This window comes from Phocoena sinus, chromosome 6, assembly GCF_008692025.1.
Source record: "Phocoena sinus isolate mPhoSin1 chromosome 6, mPhoSin1.pri, whole genome shotgun sequence".
NCBI classification, from domain to species: domain Eukaryota; kingdom Metazoa; phylum Chordata; class Mammalia; order Artiodactyla; family Phocoenidae; genus Phocoena; species Phocoena sinus.
In genome coordinates, this window is record NC_045768.1 from 68,311,985 (window position 1) to 68,336,263 (window position 24,279).

General features: G+C 38.8%; 1 protein-coding gene across 2 annotated transcripts in view; it reads left to right on the forward strand.

Annotated features, from left to right (window-relative positions):
- Window positions 1–24,279, forward strand: part of ADAMTSL1 (ADAMTS like 1) — a 480,443-nt gene that overhangs the window by 151,285 nt on the left and 304,879 nt on the right. For both annotated transcript variants that reach the window (XM_032634986.1, XM_032634985.1), the window contains one exon: window positions 6,248–6,374. In XM_032634986.1, the coding sequence (XP_032490877.1) occupies window positions 6,248–6,374 (127 nt within the window). The remainder of the gene's footprint in view (window positions 1–6,247; window positions 6,375–24,279) is intronic.

Sequence of the window (24,279 nt, forward strand, 5' to 3'; positions counted from 1 at the left end):
TGTTCTGCTTGTTCACTTGCTATCAGCTTTGTGAGGTGAAGAAAGAAACCCCTATCAGCACATACTGTAGGCCTGATGCCTAAAATCTGCATGACATGCTCAAAGTCTGTGAGCCAACTTGGACTGGATGTTATAGTTCTAGTTTTTGGTTTAGGGAGGGTTTCCCCTGCCCCCTTTTTAGTAAATCCTGAAAAACAATGAAGAAAAATCAACAGTGTTAAGTGTGTGTGCTCCCCTTAAGAGACAAAGAACTGCCTGTCTGTATGCATGTACACGTATGTGTATACAAAAAGCATACATTCAAGATACAAAAGCAAAAGTTGACGATGATGTCTAAACAAGAAAAACACCTTGGAGCTTCTCACTTTTTATATCACCTGGGACAAAAATTTTGTCTCTTTTTTAAAAAAAGAAAAAAAAAACTGTGCAATCTTTTTGGATGGGGAAGAAGTTAGACCACCAAGCTGACACCTAGTAGCAGAATATTAATAAGCTGCATTAGGCCAAAATACCTAGTTAGTTTTCCACCTTTTACAAAAAATTCCATGCAGTTGACAAGGTTATGAGTGGTCATTATCTTGCTTTAATGTTTTGTCCGGAACCGGGTGGTTCTGGGAACTCAGTGACCTGAACATTGCCTTCCATAACATTTCATTAATAATGAGCATAGGTGGGCTTCCCTGGTGGTGCAGTGGTTGAGAATCTGCCTGCCAATGCAGGGGACACGGTTTCGAGCCCTGGTCTGGGAAGATCCCGCATGCCACGGAGCAACTAGGCCCGTGAGCCACAACTACTGAGCCTGCGCGTTTGGAGCCTGTGCTCCACAACAAGAGAGGCCGCGATAGTGAGAGGCCCGCGCACCTAGATGAAGAGTGGCCCCTGCTCGCTGCAACTAGAGAAAGCCCTCACACAGTAACGAAGACCCAACACAGGCAAAAATAAATTTAAAAAAAAATCCATTAGAATAATGAGCATAGGTGCACATGGGTGTCTTAAAAATACTAGCCCTTTATAGTAATTCTTGTTCATGTACCGGGACAGAGGTTTAGGTTTGGCTTCTAGTTGTCATTTATAGTACATCTGTTTCTCTGTGTACACAGATACATGCAAACACACATACACACATATATACACATTTTTGTACACGTGTATGTCATCAGTGACGGCAGTCTAAGGTTGCCTATCTGTAGCCTACACTGGAATTATTAGCAAACCATTATGTTTGGTGCTGTGTTTCAGTGATTCACCAACATTCATTGTGCATCACAAATACCAAACGTTGTGCTAACCAGCAAAATAGAAAGTAATAAAACAGGGACTCTCAAATAGCCCATGATCTGCTGTGGAGACAGACATGTTAATAGATTAAACTCAGTATAAATTATACAGCTGTTTGAATTGAGTATATATAAAAGAAACCCCAAAATAATATTAGCTTAAGCACATAAAGGAGTTACTCTCTCACCAAAAAAAAAAAAAAAAAAAAAAAAAACCCAAAAAAGAGTCAAGATGTAACCAGTCCAAGTGGGTTCTAGAACCAGGCTCTTTCTCTCTCTCTGCTCAGCCATCCTTCCATTCTCAAGACTATCTCATTTTTTAAGAAAGCCACTGGAGCCAACAGAAGGCTGGCAGGCAAAAGGGACCCTCCCCAACTAAGTCAGCTTCTTGTAAGCAGCCTTCCCAGAAGTCCCACATAACTCTCCCACTTTTATTTCACCAATTACAAGTTGGTGACATAGCCAATGAGAATACTAAATAAAACTGGAGTTCTGTTACTGAGAAAAATAGGATAGATGGGTTTTAGGTGGCAATTAGTACTCTCTGCTACATGGAATTATGAACAAAAGGCTGAGGAAGTATTGACCATTAAAGTGCATAATTCTGGAATCTGAAAAAGGCTTTTTTGAGGAGGAGACACTTAATTTGGGATTTGAAGGATGAATAGGAGTTTGCCAAATAAAGAATTGGGAAAGAGCACTCCAGGCAGAAATAATATCATGTGCAAAGGCACAGAGGAGTCTGGCATTGCACCTGCCAACTAAGCCATTTCTGTATTTCTTTTTATTTTTTCTCTATTGTTAATGATAGCTCTTTAAGTGATAGTTTAACTGATTTTTAATTAATAGTTTTTCAAGTTCAACAGGTTGAGACATGTCCACAATGATTTTCCTGATATAACTGCAAATAATTTTCCACTTGGACCAAAATAAGAACATTTTATCTGATGATAAAATATTCCACATCTGAAAAATAATTGAGTTAAAATATTTTGGCATTTTAAAAGGGAATTGATAAAGAAAGAAAAAAAAATCTGTTGTGTCAGGGAGATGTTTGTCTTTTCAATTCTGAAGTTAAACAAAGCCCAGTTAGAACTGACTTGGTTCATATCCTAGGGTCCGTAAACCCACAATGGGAACACTAAATTGGTGGTCTGGCCAAGTTAGCCCTAAAGTATGTCACCTTCTATTTAGCTATTCCTAATATGACTGTTACTTTGGATCTATGAAGCTGGATTATTCTTTTCTTAAAATGGCTTTGGAACCAAAGGAAATCTTTAGGATTAGAGAGAGATTTTCATGATTATCTCCTTTCTGGCTCCTTTAGCGATATCAGAGTCCATTAAAATTTTTCCAGAGAAAGTTAAATCCTTTGAAAAACTTGAACTTTCTTTAATTTTAGGAGTAAACCTACTCAGGTTTGAGATACCTGAGAGTATGAGTTCCCATGCACACTGCCCTTCCACACAGCTGAGTATCTCATAAGATTAAGGTCATCTCTCTTCAACCCCAAACAAGAACAGTAGAGTCAATGATTCTTTGAATACTGCCTAAGTTAAGATTGCCATATTTTCTCAAAGGATTCAACCCTACTAAGGCAATCAGATGCTTTATTCTTCTGATATCTTTTTATTGAGATAGAATTGACATTGTATTAGTTTTAGGTGTACAAAATAATGATTTTATATTTGTATATATTGTAAAATGATCACCACAATAAGTCAAGTTAATATCCGTCACCACACATAGTTACAGATCTTTTTTTCTTGTGATGAGAAATTTTAAGGTTGACTTTCTTAGCAACTTTCAAATGTACAATGCAGTATTATTAATTATAGTCACCATGCTGTACATTACATCACCATGATTTACTTATTTTGTACCTGGAAGTTTGTACATTTTGACAACTTTCACCCATTTCACCCACCTTCAACCTCCACCTCTGGCAACCACCAGTCTGTTCTCTGTATCTATGAGTTTGTTTGTTTGTTTTTGGATACCACATGTACATGAGGTTGTATGATATTTGTCTTTGTCTGACTTATTTCACTTGGCATAATGCCCTCAAGGTCCGTCCATATTGTTGCAAATAGCAGGATTTTCTTCTTTTTCAGATAGGTAGGTAGGTAGATAGATAGATAGATAGATAGAGATTATCCATTCATCTGTCAACTGACACTTAGATTTTTTCTATGTCTTGACTACTGTAAGTAATGCTGTGATGAAAATAGGGGTGCAGATATCCTTTGAAGATAGTGATTTTGTTTCTTTTGGACAAATACTCAGAAATGAAATTGCTGGTTCATATGATAGTTCTATTTTTAATTTTTTGAGGAACCTCCATACTGTTTTCCATAGAGGCTGTACCAATTTACGTTCCCACCAACAGTGTAGGAGGGTTCCCTTTTCACCACAACCTCATGAACACTTGTTATTTGTTGTGTTTTTGATGATAGTCATTCTGACAGGTGTGAGGTGATATCTCATTGTGCTCTTGATATGCATTTCCCTGATAATTAACGTTGTTGAGCATCTTTTTATGTGTCTGTTGGCCTCTGGATGTCTTTTTTGGAAAAATGTCTGTTCAGGTCCTCTGCCCACTTTTTAATTGGGTTGTTTGGTTTATTTTCTCTTGAGTTGTATGAGTTCTTTATATCAATATATTTTGAATATTAACCCCTTATCAAATATATGATTTACAAGTATTTCCTCCCATTCAGTTGGTTGTCTTCATTTTGTTTCTTTGTCTCCTCTGCTGTACATAAAGATTTTAGTTTGACGTAGCCCACCCCCCTTGTTTATTTTTGCTTTTGTTGGCAAATCCAGTCTGATTGTCTTTTTTTTTTTTTTTGCCAGCTTTGGTTTTTGCATACTTTCTAATTAGCTAGTATCTAGGCATGACTAAAAGATGCAGTAAGCCTCACGGCAACACCTCCCTTTCATCTAGTTAAGTCTGACTCCTCATTCGGAATTCAGCTCAAAAGACTCCTCTTCAGCAAAATCTCCTGTGGCCCTTCTAAACAGATCTACCCATACTTTCAGCTCTCAGAGTACCCCATATCTGTGTTTTATAGCTTTCATCTAATTATCATTCTGCATGTGTGTGATGATTTGAGTAATATCTGCCTCCACTACTAGACTCTAAGTCCCATGAGGGTAGACCCATATGTACTAGAACTCACCACTGGATTGCTCCTAGAAGAGTGCCTGGCTCTAACAGGACTTCAGCCGTGGTTGGATTCAGTCACTGCATTTCACACTGTGCTTGGAATATAAGAATGGATGCAGAGTTGCTCAGCTCATGTGTGGGTTCATCTACAGATAAGAATTTTGAAAATAATTTCACTGCAGTTGTAGGGAAGGACATCAAAGAAGCCAGCACAGGCTGGGCTCTGCACGGACAAAGCTGACGTGAATTTTGAAGCGGCCTCACTGTAACTTCTGAACATATTGAGACCGATTGCAGCTTGACCACAGTGAACGCCCAGAGGTGGAACCAACCGCCCTTCACTCTCCACTTAAGATTTGGGCACTATGTTTTCCTGACATCTTTACATTTTAAAACAAGTACGGCTGCTGAAAGAGTTGTTGTTTTGTTATGTATTTTTAAAGATGCCTGTGTGCTTTTAGGGGAGAGGTACATGTTACCACATTTTAAAAATATAGCACATACGTAACACAATAGTAAACAGTTGTATTTTTCATACTTTTGCCTAAACATGTGTTTGCAATTATTAGTTGAAGGTTGCAAAAAATGAAAATCAAGCCTCAAAGAGAGTTCATGTTAACCTTTTGAAAGACAGGATGGATTGTGGGGACATTGTGAAGATAAGCCCCTTCAAGTGTCACTACACTTCTCATTTTATTTTGTCAAAGACAGTAGTTGAAGTAGTTTGAGAGTAGAATAAGTCTTTTGATATTAGATTTCACTAGAACTATAGAGGTACAACCTGATTTACAGTTTGGATTTGCATTTTTTTTTTAACTTGAACGTTGGAAAGAAAAGATTAGGGATACAAACGAGTTTGCCCACATAATTGATGAAGGCTTGTGATTTTGTTAAGCCCGATTTGGATGAAGCACAAATGTTTTGTTAGATGTATTTAGAGCTCGGCTACTTATTAGCTAAGTGCCCTTGGCAAGCTTCATGGCCTCCATGATTGTCTTGAGAATGAATGAGATGTGTGTCTTGTGCCTGGTACAGGACAGGGCCAGTCAGTAGCAGGCACTCCCTGTTGGCTATCTCTGCTGCCCTCTGTGTCAATCCTCTCTTCCACCACACACATGCATGCTAACCTTGTTTTTGTCTGTTGGCTGGTTGGGCTGTGCTGCATGGCATGTGGGATCTTATTTCCCGGACCAGGGATGCAACCCATGCCCCCTGCAGGGGAAGCACAGAGTCTTAACCATTGGACCACCAGGGAAGTCCCAGCAAATATTTGTTGAAGTCCTACAATTTTCCAAGCACTGTTCTAGTTGCTTGGAATACATCAATGAATCCAAAATACAAAACCCCACCCTTATGCATCTTACATTCTAAGGGACATATAGAACATAGAGATTATTCATAAAATTTTTCCTGCTACAGTTATCTCACAGTTGTATTTTTTGTGATTTGGGTGAAGCATAATTATTGACACTGGGAATTATTTTTGAATTAAGGTTCCATTATGTTAATAGTTCAGGATCTTCCTCCCTCCCTCACCTTCTCCTCCTTCCCCCCTCCCTCCCATCTTTCTTTCTCTTTGTATATTTCAGTATATTTGAACTATGAAATTGTCTTTATCCACGCTACATTTTTCCTTCTTAGCCTGATTCAAGTTCCAGCTGAATTCGGTCCCTTTCATGGGAAGCATGTCTTAGCCTTCTCAAGGATGATAGGAGGATGATTTGGTGGTGATGGAGCTCACCATGGATCCCTCCATATCAGTAGGCGCCTGGTTGAATTACACATCTCTCTTTCTTCTTAGATTGTTGGCTGTGATCACCAGCTGGGAAGCACCATCAAGGAAGATAACTGTGGCGTCTGCAACGGAGATGGGTCCACCTGCAGGCTGGTCCGAGGGCAGTATAAATCCCAGCTCTCTGCAACCAAACGTAAGACACTCCAGAGATGGGGCAATTTCTGGGCCTTCTCCCTGGCTTGCAACTAGGGAATAACACCTCCATCAAAATGAAGACAAATCTGAAAATACTGTGGGAAGAGATTTATGTTCCTGTTTTGTGGATTAGTTTGGGTGAGGCAAGTCAGGTCACCCGCTGCAACCCCAAGGAAGAAACCTTTGCTTTTGAGGCACATTAGGAGGGAACTAGACTTGGATCTAGATACACTCTATGTGCAAGCGTGAGCTTTGCTGCCCAGTGTGAGGACAGACTGCATCCCGACCCCTAACTGATACATAGTCTGGTGGAATAGCAGAGAGAGGGAAGATGAGAACTAATGCTCTCCTACCACGGTGAAATCACGTGGTCTTCGTTTACAAAGTGACCTTTGGTCAGTGCTGATCACAGGTTTCTCCAGAATTAATATTGGGCAGTGATTATGTGAAGCCATTTATTGACTGTTTTGCCCTGATCTCTCTATAGCAGCTGAATAAATGTGTGCCTGCTATGCATGTACATGCCGGGAACTTTACATGATCATCTCATTTAATCCTTATAACAACCTTATAGCAAGGTACTGTTTATCCCCATGTTATGAATGAGATAACCGAGGCTTAGATAGATTATGTGGCTTGCTCAGAGTTATACAACTATGTCAGAGCCAAGATGTCAGCCCAGAGTCTGATTCCAGAGCTTAAGCACTTATTTGTTCCTCTGGACTGTCCCAAACCCCGCTGCCTGTTTCCATGGCGGATATTTGTAAGCAGTTACATGGATTAGGCGAGGTACTTCAAATATCTACCCAGCTGGGTTTTGCTAGGGTAGATGCTATATGTTCTCAGGATACCTGACCCAGCAACAGAGTCACCCAGGAACCCAGATCATTTTACCATACACGCTTCTCTGTGACAATCACTGTTCTAGGCGCTGCAGCAAGTGCAGATAGAAATAAAACAACCCTTGTAGTCAAGGCCGTGCATTTTTTAGAATAATTTGACCTTGTTTGGCATAATATGTCAATTTTGCCTTTATCCAGAATGCTCCAATAGGTCCTTAATGAGGACCTCTTTGAACACGTCTACCCTGGCTTGGGAAATGAGAATGAATGTCTTTATTGACTGTGGTATTGTCCTCTTGTTGACTAGCTGGAGGAAAACACTTGACATATGGGGGGTTTATGGCTTTAAATGGACTTGTAGGTCAAGAAGAAAAGGCACTGTTTGCTGGAGAAGTATTCTGAGTAGTCAGGAAAAGGCAGCTCGCCAAAAGGATGAGGCTCTGGGGAAGAAGAGGAGGCAGGAAGAAAGACTAGGAACATTTAAACACGTGAAACATCGGAGCTGCCAGCGTAGGGAACTCTCCCCATTCTACCACGCCTGCAGGCAGTAAAAAATGTTATTCTGAAGAAAAGCGAAAAAAAAAAAAAAAAAACCCGAGCAGAGAGAATGATGAAGGGTGAGGTAAGTTAGACATTGATGTAGTACATTCAGGTGAGATTTTTTTTTTCCCTGTGGTTATGCATTGGTAGCTTCCCCTAGTAGATGAAAAATTAAACAGTTTAGAAGATGAAAACTAGAGGAGGATAGAGGCATAATTCTTCTGTAAATCTCTGAAGTCATGGCAGGATATCTGGGGGAAAAAAGTTACATTTAAAAGGTCACTATGTGATTTTTTTTAAGTGTAGAATCTATTAAAGCCCTATAATATTTATTTAAAAAAATAAGAACGAAAGGTCACTTTTATAGAGCTCTTTAAGGAATACTGAAGAGTCGAGGTCATTCTAATCATTTGTGCCACATAATTGAGTCAATGTTCATTATCTAGGAATCTAGGGACTTCTGTTAGGCACAAAAAGAGATGACTGGCATCTGTGCAGTGACTGCTGTATGGCAGCTCGTTGGGGCGTGTTTTCATGGTGAGATTCCTTCGTTTATTCCCTCTCACGTCCCCTGCCTTGCTGTCCTCATAGAAAAGCCCAAACACTCTGCTCAGATAGATATTCCTCTTACCCTCCTGTTTAGAGGGTGATCTGGGTCCTTTGGGGCCTGAATCACTGGAACAAAGGTGGAGAAGCTCTGAAAGAAGAAACTAAAGCAAACTGAGAGCCATAAGTCAGTCTCTAGGTCTGCAAATAGATACCTCAATGAAAAGTGCTCTATTCAAACCAACAGTGGGTAGATTACATAATACACAACCCGATGATGATCCATAATGACACAAGGCGATTGATTCATTTACCTTAGCACTGACGATGCCTCATGACAAAATGATTTATATCAGTAAAGCCCAGCATATGCATGCATCTCACCACAATCTATCGCAGATGCTGAACAGGACGCCTCACTTATGTTTTCTCCACCCCCAGAAGAACCTTCCACCCTGCATTTACAGACTGTGAGGTGACCCACAGGCAGGAAAGATTAGGCTGCTCTGCGGGGCCCAGTGTATGAGCCAGGTGAGCAGCTTTCTACCCGTGCAGGCCTGGAGGAGTTCTGCCAGCTCTCTCCCCTGCTCTCCGCCAAAAAGCACTAGAAGCCAACTACATGCTCTTTTCAAAGTCCTTATATTCATACTCACCACATTGAACTCATTTTCTTCTGAACTTACGTTCAAGTTTTTCCCTTATGTTATCAAGCCTCGCGGGAACAAAGAAAAAATAGGAGAGTGGAGAAAGACTATGATGGAAAGTGTCAGAGGAAAAGGAGAAGTAGGAGAGATAGAGCAAATGGCTGCCATTTGCTGGTGAATAAAAAAGAAGCCATCTTTGTATTAAAAGACATTATTATTGCCTAATACAAATGCAGAAAACAGCAATAGAGCTGGACCTAGGCACTCCTGCCCCCTTTTGAAGGAAAAGACTGTCCACTGAGAGCGTTCAGCCTTTCCATTTCTCCTGGTCACTTTGTTCTACTTCCCCAACACAATGAAAAAAAAGAATCAAATTTAGCTTACATTGACTTACTTTTGATTTTTAAAATGAAAAGCACATTTTCTCACACGTTATTGGCTTGTACCATATTATGTATTCTCTAAGTATACTCCGAATACACTTAGACCCAGAGTCAGCCTATGTGGTATCAATCTGATGTCTCCAGCTTTGCAAACTTCTCAAATGTAGCTGCATGTTTTGAAAATGCCTGGGTATCCAAAAGCTCTCCCTCTCTCTCCCTTGAGTGTCAAGGGCTAAACTAATTTATATCAAGATAAAGTGAAACTTCTGATACCTAGCTTTCCTTCTCAGACTGTGCTTGTGCTGATTTATAATGGCTATGGATAAACGTATTCCAGGTTTATCATTCTGGCTCAAAGATTTTGAGGTAAAGGCTGTTTATAGTAAAACACATAACATATGAATGTTTTTAAAGAAAGCACAAAACTCTAAAGAAATTTCCACCTTGCACCTGACCTCAGGCTATATTCACAAGCCGCTCGTTCATTTGTTCAACAACGAATATTTCTTGGGTACCTGCTATGTGCTGAGGAACTGTTTTAGGTGCTGGAAACACAGGAAAGAGCAAAACAGACAAAAATCCATTTTTCTTATGGGACTTTCATACTGGTGTTAGGGACAGACAAAAGGATGAAACAAATAAACAAAGTATATATGTGTCATGGGGTGGTAGGAATCATGGGAAAAAGGAAAGGGAGGGAAAAGAACCAGAGATAGAGATGGGCTGCCAGCCAAAGGTGTTGGAGGGGATTGCAATTTTAAATAGGTTACAAAGAAAGACTCACTGATAAGATGGCATTTGAGCAAGGATCTGAGGGAGATACAGGTAGGGTACCATGCACAAGATAGGGGAAAGAAAATTCCAGGCAGAGAGATAAGCAAGTGCAAAGGTCCTGAGGTAGATGAATGCTTGACATTTTTCTTAAAGTGACTGAAGTAAAGTGAGTTTAAAGAAGACTAGAAGAAGTGATGAAGGTCAGAAGACTGTGAGGTGGGGTGAAGAATGACACAGATACTGTACGATTTTGTAAGGATTTTGGCTTTTAGTCTGAATGAGGTGAGAAGTCACGGCAGAGGAATGACTTCATTTGATTCATTTTTTAAGAGTATCACTCTATATGCTCTGTTGAGAATAGACTATCGTGGGTCTAACTGGGGAAATAAGAAAAGCAGTCAAGAAGCCAGACCAAGAATGAGGAAGATTTCGACCATAGTAGTGTATCCCATTCTGTGTATAATGCATTTCTTTGAGTCCAAGACATCATTGATTGAAAGATGTGACATTATTTTATACACCAATAAGAAAAAAAGCCTCCCCTGAAATTAAGAAATTATGACACAATGCCTTCTAACCACTCGGGGATTTTACTTGGTAGTTATTAAAAGATCTACTTTAGTTTTTATTTTTTTAACATTGTTATTGGAGTATAATTGCTTTACAATAGTGTGTTAGTTTCTGCTTTATAACAAAGTGAATCAGCTATATGTATACATATATCCCCATATCTCCTCCCTCTTGCATGTCCCTCCCATTCTGCCTATCCCACCCCTCTAAGTAGACACAAAGCACCGAGCTGATCTCCCAATGCTATGGAACTGCTTCCCACTAGCTATCTATTTTACATTTGGTAGTGTACATATGTCCATGCCACTCTCTCACTTCATCCCAGCTTACCCTTCCCCCTCCCCCTGTCCTCAAGTCCATTCTGTGCATCTGCATCTTTATTCCTGTCCTACCCCTAGGTTCTTCAGAACCTTTCTTTTTTTTAGATTCCATATATATGTGTTAGCATATGGTATTTGTTTCTCTCTTTCTGACTTACTTCACTCTGTATGACAGACTCTAGGTCCATCCACCTCACTACAAATAACTCAATTTGGTGTCTTTTTATGGCTGAGTAATATTCCATTATATATATGTGCCACATCTTCTTTATCCATTCATCTGTCGATGGACACTTAGGTTGCTTCCATGTCCTGGCTATTGTAAATAGAGCTGCAATGAACATTGTGGTACATGACTCTTTTTGAATTATGGTTTTCTCAGGGTATATGCCCAGTAAGTGGTGCTGGGAAAATTGGGCATCTATATGTAAAAGAGTGAAATTAGAACACACCCTAACACCATAACAAAAATAAACTCAAAATGGATTAAAGACCTAAATGTAAGGCCAGACACTATAAAACTCTTAGAGGAAAACACGGGCAGAACACTCTATGACATAAATCACAGCAAGATCCTTTTTGACCCACCTCCTAGAGAAATGGAAATAAAAACAAAAATAAACAAATGAGATCTAGTGAAACTTAAAAGCTTTTGCACAGCAAAGGAAACCATCAACAAGATGAAAAGACAACCCTCAGAATGGGAGAAAATATTTGCAAACAAAGCAACTGACAAAGGATTAGCCTCCAAAATATACAAGCAGCTCATGCAGCTTAATATCAGAAAAACAAACAACCCAATCCAAAAATGGGCAGAAGACCGAAATAGACATTTCTCCAAAGAAGATATACAGATTGCCAACAAACACATGAAAGAATGCTCAACATCACTAATCATTAGAGAAATGCAAATCAAAACTGCAATGAGGTATCACCTCACACCAGTCAGAATGGCCATCATCAAAAAATCTACACACAATAAATGCTGGAGAGGGTGTGGATAAAAGGGAACCCTCTGGCACTCTTGGTGGGAATGTAAATTGATGCACTATGGAGAACAGTATGGAGGTTCCTTAAAAAACTGAAAATAGAACTACCATACGACCCAGCAATCCCACTACTGGGCATATACCCTGAGAAAACCATAATTCAAAAAGAGTCATGTACCACAATGTTCATTGCAGCTCTATTTACAATAGCCAGGACATGGAAGCAACCTAAGTGTCCATCGACAGATGAATGGATAAAGAAGATGTGGCGCATATATACAACGGAATATTACTCAGCCATAAAAAGAAACGAAATTGAGTTATTTGTAGTGAGGCGGATGGACCTAGAGTCTGTCATACAGAGTGAAGTAAGTCAGAAAGAGAAAGACAAATACTGTATGCTAACACATATATATGGAATCTAAAAAAAAAAAAAAGTTCTGAAGAACCTAGGGGCAGGACAGGAATACAGGTACAGATGCAGAGAATGGACTGGAGGACAGGGGGAGGGGGAAGGGTAAGCTGGGATGAAGTGAGAGAGTGGCATGGACATATATACACTACCAAATGTAAAATAGACAGCTAGTGGGAAGCAGCCACATAGCACAGGGAGATCAGAAGAAGGACTGGACTAAACCATGTTTGGATTAGTGATAGATGTGCCCTGCTGCTGAGACAAGACCCTTCTAAGTACTCAGTGTCCCATGAATTATTAAATTTTCCAGCGTCGCTGCTGGATAAAATACTATTCTCAGTCCTATATGTGTGGGATCTATTTTGTGCGACCCTGTTTGTGTGGTTCTTTTCCTGACCTCATATTGGTTTTTCACATACATGTACTGATGAGTATGTTGGTGCTGCTAGACACCTAAAGGGAATACTCTTAAATCTCCTGAGTTGTCTCTGTGTCCTTCTGTCCTCTCTGGACACAGAGAAATAACCTGTCCTTCAAACTCTAGTCACTTTGATCTCTGGACCCTTACCTTTGCCTCCTGAACTCAGGCAATCCGCTGGGCTCTATCCAAGTTCCCACTTTCATGGATGGCCTAGGAGGTCTTTCAAGGCAGAAGACTGAGGCAATATTAGGGTTCATCTCATGTTTCCCGAATCTCAGGAATCACTGTCCTTCTTTGCTTTATATCTATCATCTTAAAAGCCCACCTTTCATATAATTTTTTCTGACTTTTTGATTGTTTCGGGTAGGAGATTAAGCCTAGGCCCTGTCCTTTCATCTTGACAGGAAGCAGAAGTCTTGATATTGGGTTCTTGATTCAGGTTTGCAATTATGTAGATGTAGCCTGCTTTGGGCTCCCACTTTGGGAACGTTGTTAAGCACTTCTTTTTTTATTGAAGTATAGTTGATTTACAACGTTGTGCCAATCTCTGCTGTACAGCAAAGTGACTCAGTTGTACACATATATATAAAAAAACAATGTTACATGCCTCCGATTCCTCCTCTCCCTACAACCGCCACAGCCATTGGATTTCAAAAGATTAAATACTGTGTTGAACTATTGTTTTGGCATCTTCTTCCAAGCTGCTGACACCCATTTTGCAAGTTTGATGTATTGCCTGTTTGGAGGTTGGCACCTCTGCAGGCAAAGAAAACGATGACAGGATCACTACCTCTGCGAGAGAGAATATAAATGCTATTTATTGTGAGGCACATTCTGATTTTATATATGTAAAAACGCGAAAGGTTGTTGCTCTCAAAATCGATGAAATATAGTATGTTGACTCTAGGGACAGTAGGACTTTCTAAGTGATTAGAGGTAAAGGTGAAGTCAAGGGTGATTCCAAGGTTTTTGGCCTAGGAAACTGTAAGGATGAAGTTCCTCAACTGTAGAGGAGGCTGCACCTTCTTTGGCCTGTCCAGTATGCATCCTCCAGTGTGCAAGGCTGATAAACAATGCGGTGGGGGGTTTGAAGAACTCAAATTCTCAATTTCACATTAGTTTATTGGATATATTTTAAGAGTAATAAAGTTGTCATGAAGAGAAAAAATATACCATTCAAACCTCCTCAAGATTGGCAGACTACATTTTTATTGAACTGTAGTTGATTTACAATGTTGTGTTACTTTCCGGTGTACAGCAAACTGATTCAGATATAGATAGATATATACACATACACATACACACACACATATATTCTTAGTTATATATATATATACATATATTTTTTTCAGATTATGTATATAATATATATGTATACATATTCTTTTTCATATTCTTTTCCATTATGGCTTATTACAGGATATTTAATGTAGTTCCCTGTGCTACACAGCAGGACCTTGTTATTTATAGATTTTATACATAGTACTTTCTATCAGCTAATACCAGACTCCTGATATATCCCTTCCCCACACCCCCTTTCCCCTTTGTAACCATAAGTTTGTTTGCTACGTCTGTTTCTGTTTTGTAAATAAGTTCATTTGTATCATATTTTAGATTCCACATATAAGGGATATCATATAGTATTTGTCTTTCTGTCTGACTTACTTCACTTAGTGTGATAACCTCTCGGTCCATCCATGTTGCTGCAAATGGCATTATTTCCTTATTTTATGGCTGAGTAGTATTCCACTGTGTGTGTGTGTGTGTGTGTGTGTGTGTGTGTGTGTGTGTGTATGTGTATTCCACGTCTTCTTTATCCATTCATCTGTCAGTGGACATTTCAGTTGCTTCCATGGGAAAACTATTTTTATATGTACCCAACTGTATTAACAATGGCTGTTTCAGGACTTCCCTGGTGTGGCAGTGGTTAATAATCCGATTGCTAATGCAGGGCACATGGGTTCAAGCCCTGATCCGGGAAGGTCCCACATGCCGTGGAGCAACTAAGCACATAGGCCACAACTATTGAGCCTGCACTCTAGAGCCCGTGAGCAACAACTACTGAAGCCCATGCACCTAGAGCCCGTGCTCTGCAACAAGACATGCCACCACAATGAGAAGCCCATGCACCACAACAAAGACCAGAAGCAGCCAAAAATAAATAAATTTTTTTAAAGGCACTTTCATTTTAATAATAAGATTAAGTTTCAGCCTCATAGGCTTAGAAAGAAGAGTCTTTAAAAACATGAACTTACCAACAGATCTAAAAATAAGACAAACTCAGATACGAGAATACAAAATCCTATCTTTTCAAAAATTATTATTGTCATTTTTCTCTGATACAGCAATAAATCACACTAATCCACATATGACAAAATTAAGAACAAATGTAAGCAGAAGCAAGAAGAACTACAATCCTGCAGCCTGTGGAACAAAGACCACATTCACAGAAACATAGACAAGATGAAAAGGCAGAGGGCTATGTACCAGACGAAGGAACCAGATAAAACCCCAGAAAAACACCTAAATGAAGTGGAGATAGGCAACCTTCCAGAAAAATAATTCAGAATAATGATAGTGAAGATGATCCAGGACCTCGGAAAAAGAAAGGAGGCAAAGATCGAGAAGATGCAAGAAATGTTTAACAAAGACCTAGAAGAATTAAAGAACAAACGAACAGAGATGAACAATACAATAACTGAAATGAAAGCTACACTAGAAGGAATCAATAGCAGAGTAACTGAGGCAGAAGAACGAATAAGTGACCCGGAAGACAGAATGGTGGAATTCACTGCTGCGGAACAGAATAAAGAAAAAAGAATGAAAAGAAATGAAGATGAAGACAACATAAGAGACCTCTAGGACAACATTAAATGCAACAGCATTCACATTATAGGGGTCCCAGAAGGAGAAGAGAGAGAAGGACCACAGAAAATATTTGAAGAGATTTTAGTCAAAAACTTCCCTAACATGGGAAAGGAAATAGAGCCACCCAAGTACAGGAAGTGCAGAGAGTCCCATACAGGATAAACCCAAGGAGAAACATGCCGAGACACATGGTAATCAAATTGGCAAAAATTAAAGACAAAGAAAAAATATTAAAAGCAGCAAGGGAAAAACAACAAATAACATGCAAGGGAATTCCCATAAGGTTAACAGCTGATTTCTAGGCAGAAACTCTACAAGCCAGAAGGGAGTGGCATGATATACTTAAAGTGATGAAAGGGAAGAACCTACAACCAAGATTACTCTACCCAGCAAGGATCTCATTCAGATTCGATGGAGAAATCAAAAGCTTTACAGACAAGCAAAAGCTAAGAGAATTTAGCACCACCAAACCAGCTCTACAACAAATGCTAAAGGAACTTCTCTAAGTGGGAAACGCAAGAGAAGAAAAGGACCTACAAAAACAAACCCAAAACAATTAAGAAAATGGTAATAGAAGCATACATATTGATAATTACCCTAAACGTGAATGGATTAAATGCTCCAACCAAAAGACACAGGCTTGCTGAATGGTTACAAAAACAAGATGCATATATATGCTGTCTATGAGAGACCCACTTCAGACCTAGGGACACATTCAGACTGAAACTGAGGGGATGGTAAAAGATATTCCAAGCAAATGGAAATCAAAAGAAAGCTGGAGTAGCAATACTCATATCAGATAAAATAGACTTTAAAATAAAGAATGTTACAAGAGACAAGGAAGGACACTACATAAAGATCAAGGGATCAATCCAAGAAGAAGATATAGCTCTTATAAATATATATGCACCCAACATAGGAGCACCTCAATACATAAGGCAACTGCTAACAGCTATAAAAAAGGAAATCGACAGTAACACAATAATAGTGGGGGATTTTAACACCTCACTAACACCAATGGACAGATCACCCAAAATGAAAATAAATAAGGAAACAGAAGCGTTAAATGACACAATACACCAGATAGATTCAATTGTTATTTACAGGACATTCCATCCAAAAGCAACAGGTTACACTTTCTTCTTAAGTACACACAGAACATTCTCCAGGATCACATCTTGGGTCGCAAATCAAACCTCAGTACATTTAAGAAAATTGAAATCATATCAAGCATCTTTCTGACCACAACACTATGAGATTAGAAATGAATTACCGGGAAAAAAACTTAAAAAACACAAACACATGGAGGCTAAACAATACATTAATAATGACCAAGAGATCACTGAATAATCAAAGAGGAAATCAAAAAATACATAGAGACAAATGGCAATGAAAACACGACGATCCAAAACCTATGGGATGCAGCAAAAGCAGTTCTACGCGGGAAATTTATAGCTATACAAGGCTACCTCAAAAACAAGAAAAATCTGGAATAAACAATCTAACCTCACACCTAAAGGAACCAGAGAAAGAAGAACAAACAAAACCCAAAGTTAGCAGAAGGAAAGAAATCGTAAAGATCAGAGAAGAAATAAATGAAATAGAAGCAAACAAAAGAATAGCGAAGATCAATAAAACTAAAAGCTGGTTCTTTGAGAAGTTAAAGAAAATTGATAAACCATTAGCCAGACTCAGCAAGAAAAAGATAGAGAGAACTCAAATCAATAAAATTAGAAATGAAGTAGGAGAAGTTACAACAGACAGCGCAGAAATACAAAGCATCTTAAGAGACTACTACAAGCGGCTCTATGCCAATACAATGGACAACCTGGAAGAAATGGACAAATTCTTACAAAAGGATAACCTTCCAAGACTGAACAAGGAAGAAATAGAAAATATGAGCAGACAAATCACAAGCACTGAAATTGAAACTGTGATAAAAAATCTTCCAACAAACAAAAGTCCAGGACCAGATGGCTTCACAGGCAAATTCTATCAAACATTTAGAGAAGAGCTAACACCCATCCTTCTCAAACTCTTCCAGAAAATTGCAAAGGAAGGAACACTCGCAAACTCATTCTATGAGGCCACCATCACACTGATACTAAAACCAGACAAAATACTACAAAAAAAGAAAATTACAGACCAATATCACTGATGAATATAGATGCAAAAATCCTCAACAAAATACTAGCAAACAGAATCCAACAGCACATTAAGAGGATCATACACCATGACCAAGTGGGATTTATCCCAGGAATGCAAGGATTCTTCAATATACGCAAATCAATCAATGTGATGCACCATATTAACAAACTGAAGAATAAAAACCATACGATCATCTCAATAGACGCAGAAAAAGCTTTTGACAAATTCAACACCCATTTATGATAAAAACTCTCCAGAAAGGTGGGCCTAGAGGAAACCTACCTCAACATAGTAAAGGCCATATGCAACAAACCCACAGCAAACATCATTCTCAATGGTGAAAAACTGAAAGCATTTTCTCTAAGATCAGGAACAAGACAAGGATGTCCACTCTCACCACTGTTATTCAACATAGTTTTGGAAGTCCTAGCCACAGCAATCAGAGAAGAAACAGAAATAAAAGGAATACAAATTGGAAAAGAAGAAGTAAAACTGTCACTGTTTGCAGATGACATGATACTATACATAGAAAACTACTAGAGCTAATCAATGATTTTGGTAAAGTTGCAGGATACAAAATTAATGCATAGAAATCTCTTGCATTCCTATACACTAATGTTGAAAAATCTGATAGAGAAATTAAAGAAAGACTCCCGTTTACCATTGCAACAAAAAGAATAAAATACCTAGGAATAAACGTACCTAGGGAGACAAAAGACCTGTATGCAGAAAACTATAAGACACTAATGAAAGAAATTAAAGATGATACCAACAGATGCAGAGATATACCATGTTCTTGCATTGGAAGAATCAATATTGTGAAAATGACTATACTACCCAAAGCAATCTACAGATTCAATGCAATCCCTATCAAATTACCAATGGCATTTTTTACAGAACTAGAACAAATAATCTTAACATTTGTATGGAGACACAAAAGATCCCAAATAGCCAAAGCAGTCTTGAGGGAAAAAGAACGGAGCAGGAGGAATCAGACTCCTGACTTCAGACTGTACTATAAAGCTACAGTAATCAAGACAATATGGTACTGGAACAGAAACAGAAACATAGATCAATGGAACAAGATAGAAAGTCCAGAGATAAACCCACACACACACCTATGGTCAACTAATCTGTGACACAGGAGGCAAGGATATACAATGGAGAAAAGACAGTCTCTTCAATAAGTGGTGCTGGGAAAACTGGACAGCTATGTTTAAAAGAATGAAATTAGAGCACTCCCTAACACCATACACAAAAGTACACTCAAAATGGATTCGAGACCTAAATATAAGACTGGACACTGTAAAACTCTAAGAGGAAAACATAGGAAGAACACTCTTTGACATAAAACACAGCAAGATCTTTTTTGATCCACCTCCTAGATTAATGGAAATAAAAACAAAAATAAACAAATGGGACCTAATGAAACTTAAAAGCTTTTGCACAGCAAAGGAAACCATAAACAAGACAAAAAGACAACCCTCAGAATGGGAGAAAATATTTGCAAATGAATCAACAGACAAAGGATTAATCTCCAAAATATATCAACAGCTCATGCAGCTCAATGTTAAAAAAAAGAAACAATCCAAAAATGGGCAGAAGTCCTAAACATACATTTTTCCAAAGAAGATATACAGATGGCCAAGAAGCACATGAAAAGCTGCTCAACATCACTAATTATCAGAGAAATGCAAATCAAAACTACAGTGAGGTATCACCTCACACCAGTTAGAATGGGCATCATCAGAAGATCTACAAACAACTAATGCTGGAGAGGGTGTGGAAAATAGGGAACCCTCTTGCACTGTTGGTGGGAATTTAAATTGATACAGCCACTATGGAGAACAGTATGGAGGTTCCTTAAAAATCTAAAAATAGCATTACCATATGATCCAGCAATCCCACTACTGGGCATATACCCAGAGAAAACCATAATTCAAAAAGGCACATGGGGCTTCCCTGGTGGTGCAGTGGTTGAGAGTCTGTCTGCCGATGCATGGGACACGGGTTTATGCCCCGGTCCGGGAAGATCCCACATGCCGCGGAGTGGCTGGGCCCGTTAGCCATGGCTGCTGAGCCTGTGCATCCGGAGCCTGTGCTCTGCAATGGGAGAGGCCACAGCAGTGAGAGGACCATGTACTGCAAAAAAAAAAAAAAAAAAAAAAAGGCACATGCACCCCAGTGTTCATTGCAGCACTCTTTACAATAGCAAGGTCATGGAAGCAAGCTAAATGCCCATCGACAGACAAATGGATAAAGAAGATGTGGTACATATGTACAGTGGAATACTACTCAGCCATATAAAGGAAGGAAATTGAGTCATTTGTTGAGACGTGAATGGATCTAGAGACTGTCATACAGAGTGAAGTAAGTCAGAAAGAGAAAAACAAATATCGTTTATTAACACATCTATGTGGAACCTAGAAAAATGGTACAGATGAACCAGTTTGCAGGGCAGAAATTGAGACACAGATATAGAGAACAAACGTATGGACACCATGGGGGGAAAGGGGCGCGGGGTGATGGTGGTGGTGTGATGAATTGGGCAATTGGGATTGACATGTATACACTGATGTATATAAAATTGATGACTGATAAGAACCTGCTGTATTAAAATATATATATATATTATTCAAGTCAAAAATCCATTAAACAAATTAATAAACTGGACTGTATAAAAAATTGAAAAAAAGTAAAATCAAAGAGCATCCCATCCCCTTGTCAAAAAAAACCCACCAAATCTAAAATGTTTATAGAAAGTTGTGGAATATATATACACCTGTAGATTTTTTGAGGAAACCTTTTAGGTACAATCCTTGAGTACAGTGTTCTTGAGAAAGAGCTTTTGTATCCCATATATGTGAAATGACAGAATTTATGATTCCCATGGAAAGTTTGTCCATTTAACTGAGAAAGAGGTTATCTAATTTTTTAAGCAGGTCTTTCAGAATTGTTGATTAATAACCTTTAAATATATTTTGATGATTGGCATCATGGTTCTGTCAAGAAAGCCAGAATAGATTAGAGCAGATTCATTTGAACATAGTGCAGTGTGCCTTTATTGGAAGGTTACCCAAGGAATGCACAACACGGTGAGAGAGAATGTAGCCACCTGCCTTGCCAGCCATACCAACTAAATTAATCATTGAGAAGGCAGGTGATGAAACCAGCCGTCTCAAACATTCTCCAGTGTCTATTTTTAACCATTTTTTAAATTGAAGTATAGTTAATTTGCAATGTTGTCTTAGTTTCAGGCATACAGCAAAGTGATTCAGTTACACATATACACATATTCTTCTTCAGATTCTTTTCCACTATAAGTTATTACAAGATATTGAATATAGTTCCCTGTGCTATACAGTAGGTCCTTGTTGTTTATTTTATATGTAGTAATGTATATATGTTAATCCCAAACTCCTAATTTATCTATTCCCTACCTCCGACCCCCCTTACCCCCTTTGGTAACCATAAGTTTGTTTTCTATGTCTGTGAGTCTATTTCTGTTTTGTAAATAAGTTCATTTGTATCATTTTTTTTAGATACCACATATAAGTGGTATCACATATTTGTCTGACTTCGCTTAATATGATAATCTCTAGTTTCATCCATATTGCTACAAATGGCATTATTTCATTCTTGTTTATGGCTGTGTAATATTCCATTGTATACTGGAATCGTCTTTATCCATTCCTCTGTCGATGGGCATTTAAGTTGTTTCCATGTCTTGGCTACTGTAAATAGTGCTGCAGTGAACATTGGGGTGCATGTGTCTTTTTGAATTATGGTTTTCTCCATATATATGGCCAGGAGTGGGATTGCTGGATCATAAGGTAGCTCTATTTTTAGTTTTTTAAGGAACCTCCATACTGTTCTCCATAGTGGCTGCACTAATTTACATTCCCACCAGCAGTGTAGGAGGGTCCCCTTTTTTCCATACCCTCTTTTCCAATGTCTTAAACACCTCTCTGTACACAATACTGTATTAAATGGCAAGTAGAAGAATCTTCCAACCCATCTCTAATCATTGAGAATTTATCATCAAATGAGACAATTATTAATAAATCTACAACTCAAAGACTGGCTTTTTATCAACATGCAGCAAATAAAAATAATTTTTTTTCCTATCTTGCTTTTTGGCAAATGAAGAACACCATATCTTAGTATATTCTGAGACGTATCAGCTGGTGTCAAAAGATGATACGTAAGAAAATGTTTCCCTGGGTAAACACATTGGGAACACAGTTAAATAGAGTAAAATGGATTTCTTTGTTTCAGGGATCTTAAGATATTAATTAATATCCTTTGGAATTTCCATAATTGGGGTATAGTATGTGGTATTTCCCTGCATATTTTATCTCAGGTCCCTATTTCAGGAACCATCTTGTAGGGCTGATGCTTTGTCTTCTTTGTCTCTTATTATGTGGTACCTAGTATGAAGCGTGACACTAGGAGACACTCAAAAAATATCTGTGGAATAAAATAATGAATTTGCTGCTTGCCTGATGACCTGTCAGTTGTCTATTAGCTCTTTGTAGAACCACAGAAGAATAGGCTGTGACTCTTCCTACGTCTGGTGCTGTGTACTGCTGACTGTTCAGGTTGGCACCAGCCTAAGTTCTCTGTATTTCTCTTTGACTTGGCAAGTGCAGAGACATCTGCAAATATTCCATGCTTGCCTGGCCTGCTCTCTCCATCCTACCCTCTTCCCTCAACAACCTTGTAGGTTCCTCCCCATCTTCCTCGGGGAGTATACAAAGGCGACTGTGTCAGCCAAAAGCTTGCGTTAATGCCCCGGCTTGTGGAATGTGAGTCACTTCTCAGCAGAACAAGAGGGAGGCTGCCTGCGCCATGTGGGGGTCAGAAGCCCGCTGCTGAGCACTGCAGAGCCAAACAGAAAGCTTTCCTTCTACTTGCACTTTACTTGACCTGTGGATCAACAAAGACTTTCTATTTCTAGAAATCCCATTGTCTTAACTGCTTTGAATTTCTTTTGTAAACTTAAAAACCCATGTCTTTATACAAGGCATTTAAAGCTCTGAGACCAGTCTGAACATTTGTTGTTCCTTTTCTATATTCCCCTTACGTATTATGTTCTTCTATGCCACAAACACTTAGCTATCCGAAATCCAAGCTTTTCTTTAACAATGCCTGACATTAAAAACAGCTAAAATGTTGTAGTGTGTGTAGCATATTCAACATTGTAGAAAACTTGATAAATGTAACCTTTTAGGGAAGGAATTGAGAGCATATGATTCTAATTTCTCATTCAGCTGGCTGTGTGCTAGGGGTCTTGGAGCGTTTAAAAAATAAACGGTGTTTCAGTTCCTATCCTTAAAGAGACTTGGAATAGAGAGATAAAATGATATTTACAAAATACTGTGTTCCATGCTGTACATCTATATATGATATACATATCTATAGCCATACCTGTATCTGTTCACAACAATATTATAAAGTAGGTGTTGCTTTCCCTGTTTTACAGCGAAACTAAGGATCAGAGAAGTTAAGGAACTTTTGAAATTCATTTATTGAAATTAAGTTCTCCTAAAGACAGGACGTTAAGATTCAGAGAAATTGGCTAGCTTTGGGGATTCCTTTATTTAAATGAAATTCTTCCAGTGATAGGATGGTAATGTATAATATTAAAAAGATCTATGTGAAACAGAGAACTCCACAGAGTTTCTGAATATGCTGGTGAGTTTAAAAATAACTGGCTTTCCCTCGTCTTCTGGAATACCCCCCTGTTCTCTGACCTTGGGTTACTCATTATACTCCTCAGAGGCTTGATTTCTTCATCATAAAATCGGGATGGTAGCATCCTCTTCGCCCATGTTACAAGTTTGGGGTGAAGGAATAAATAGTATATTTTAGGAGAAGTGAAACTCTTCAGTGCCATGTAAATATAAGGTATTATTGTCACAAGTAGAGTTCTAAATAAAAATTCCTGTGATGTGTTTGGTATGTGTGTAATACACCTCTAATTTTTTAACAGATGTAGAATTGAGGACTGCTTCCACTGAATTATGGCTTAAGTTTTCAAGTAGGATGAAAATTAAATAATTTTTAAAATAATCTCTAAATCAGTCAATTTTTTTAAAATTTTCAAAATAAAGAGGGAGTGTCAGGGGAATGTTAATAACCATTTATGGGACATTAACTATATATAGTATTAGATGTAGATAGTGTAAAGCAGGGGCCCGCAACCACTGGGCTGCGGACTGGTACCGGTGCAAGGCCTGTTAGGAACCAGGCCGCACAGCAAGAGGTGAGCTGCAGGTGAACAAGCGAAGCTTCATCTGCCACTCCCCATCGCTCTCATTACAGCTTAAACCTTTCTCCCCTCCCAGTGCCCGGCCATGGAAAAATTTTCTTCCATGAAACCAGTCCTTGGTGCCCAAAAGGTTCAGGACCACTGGTGTAAAGTATATTAAAGAACTGGA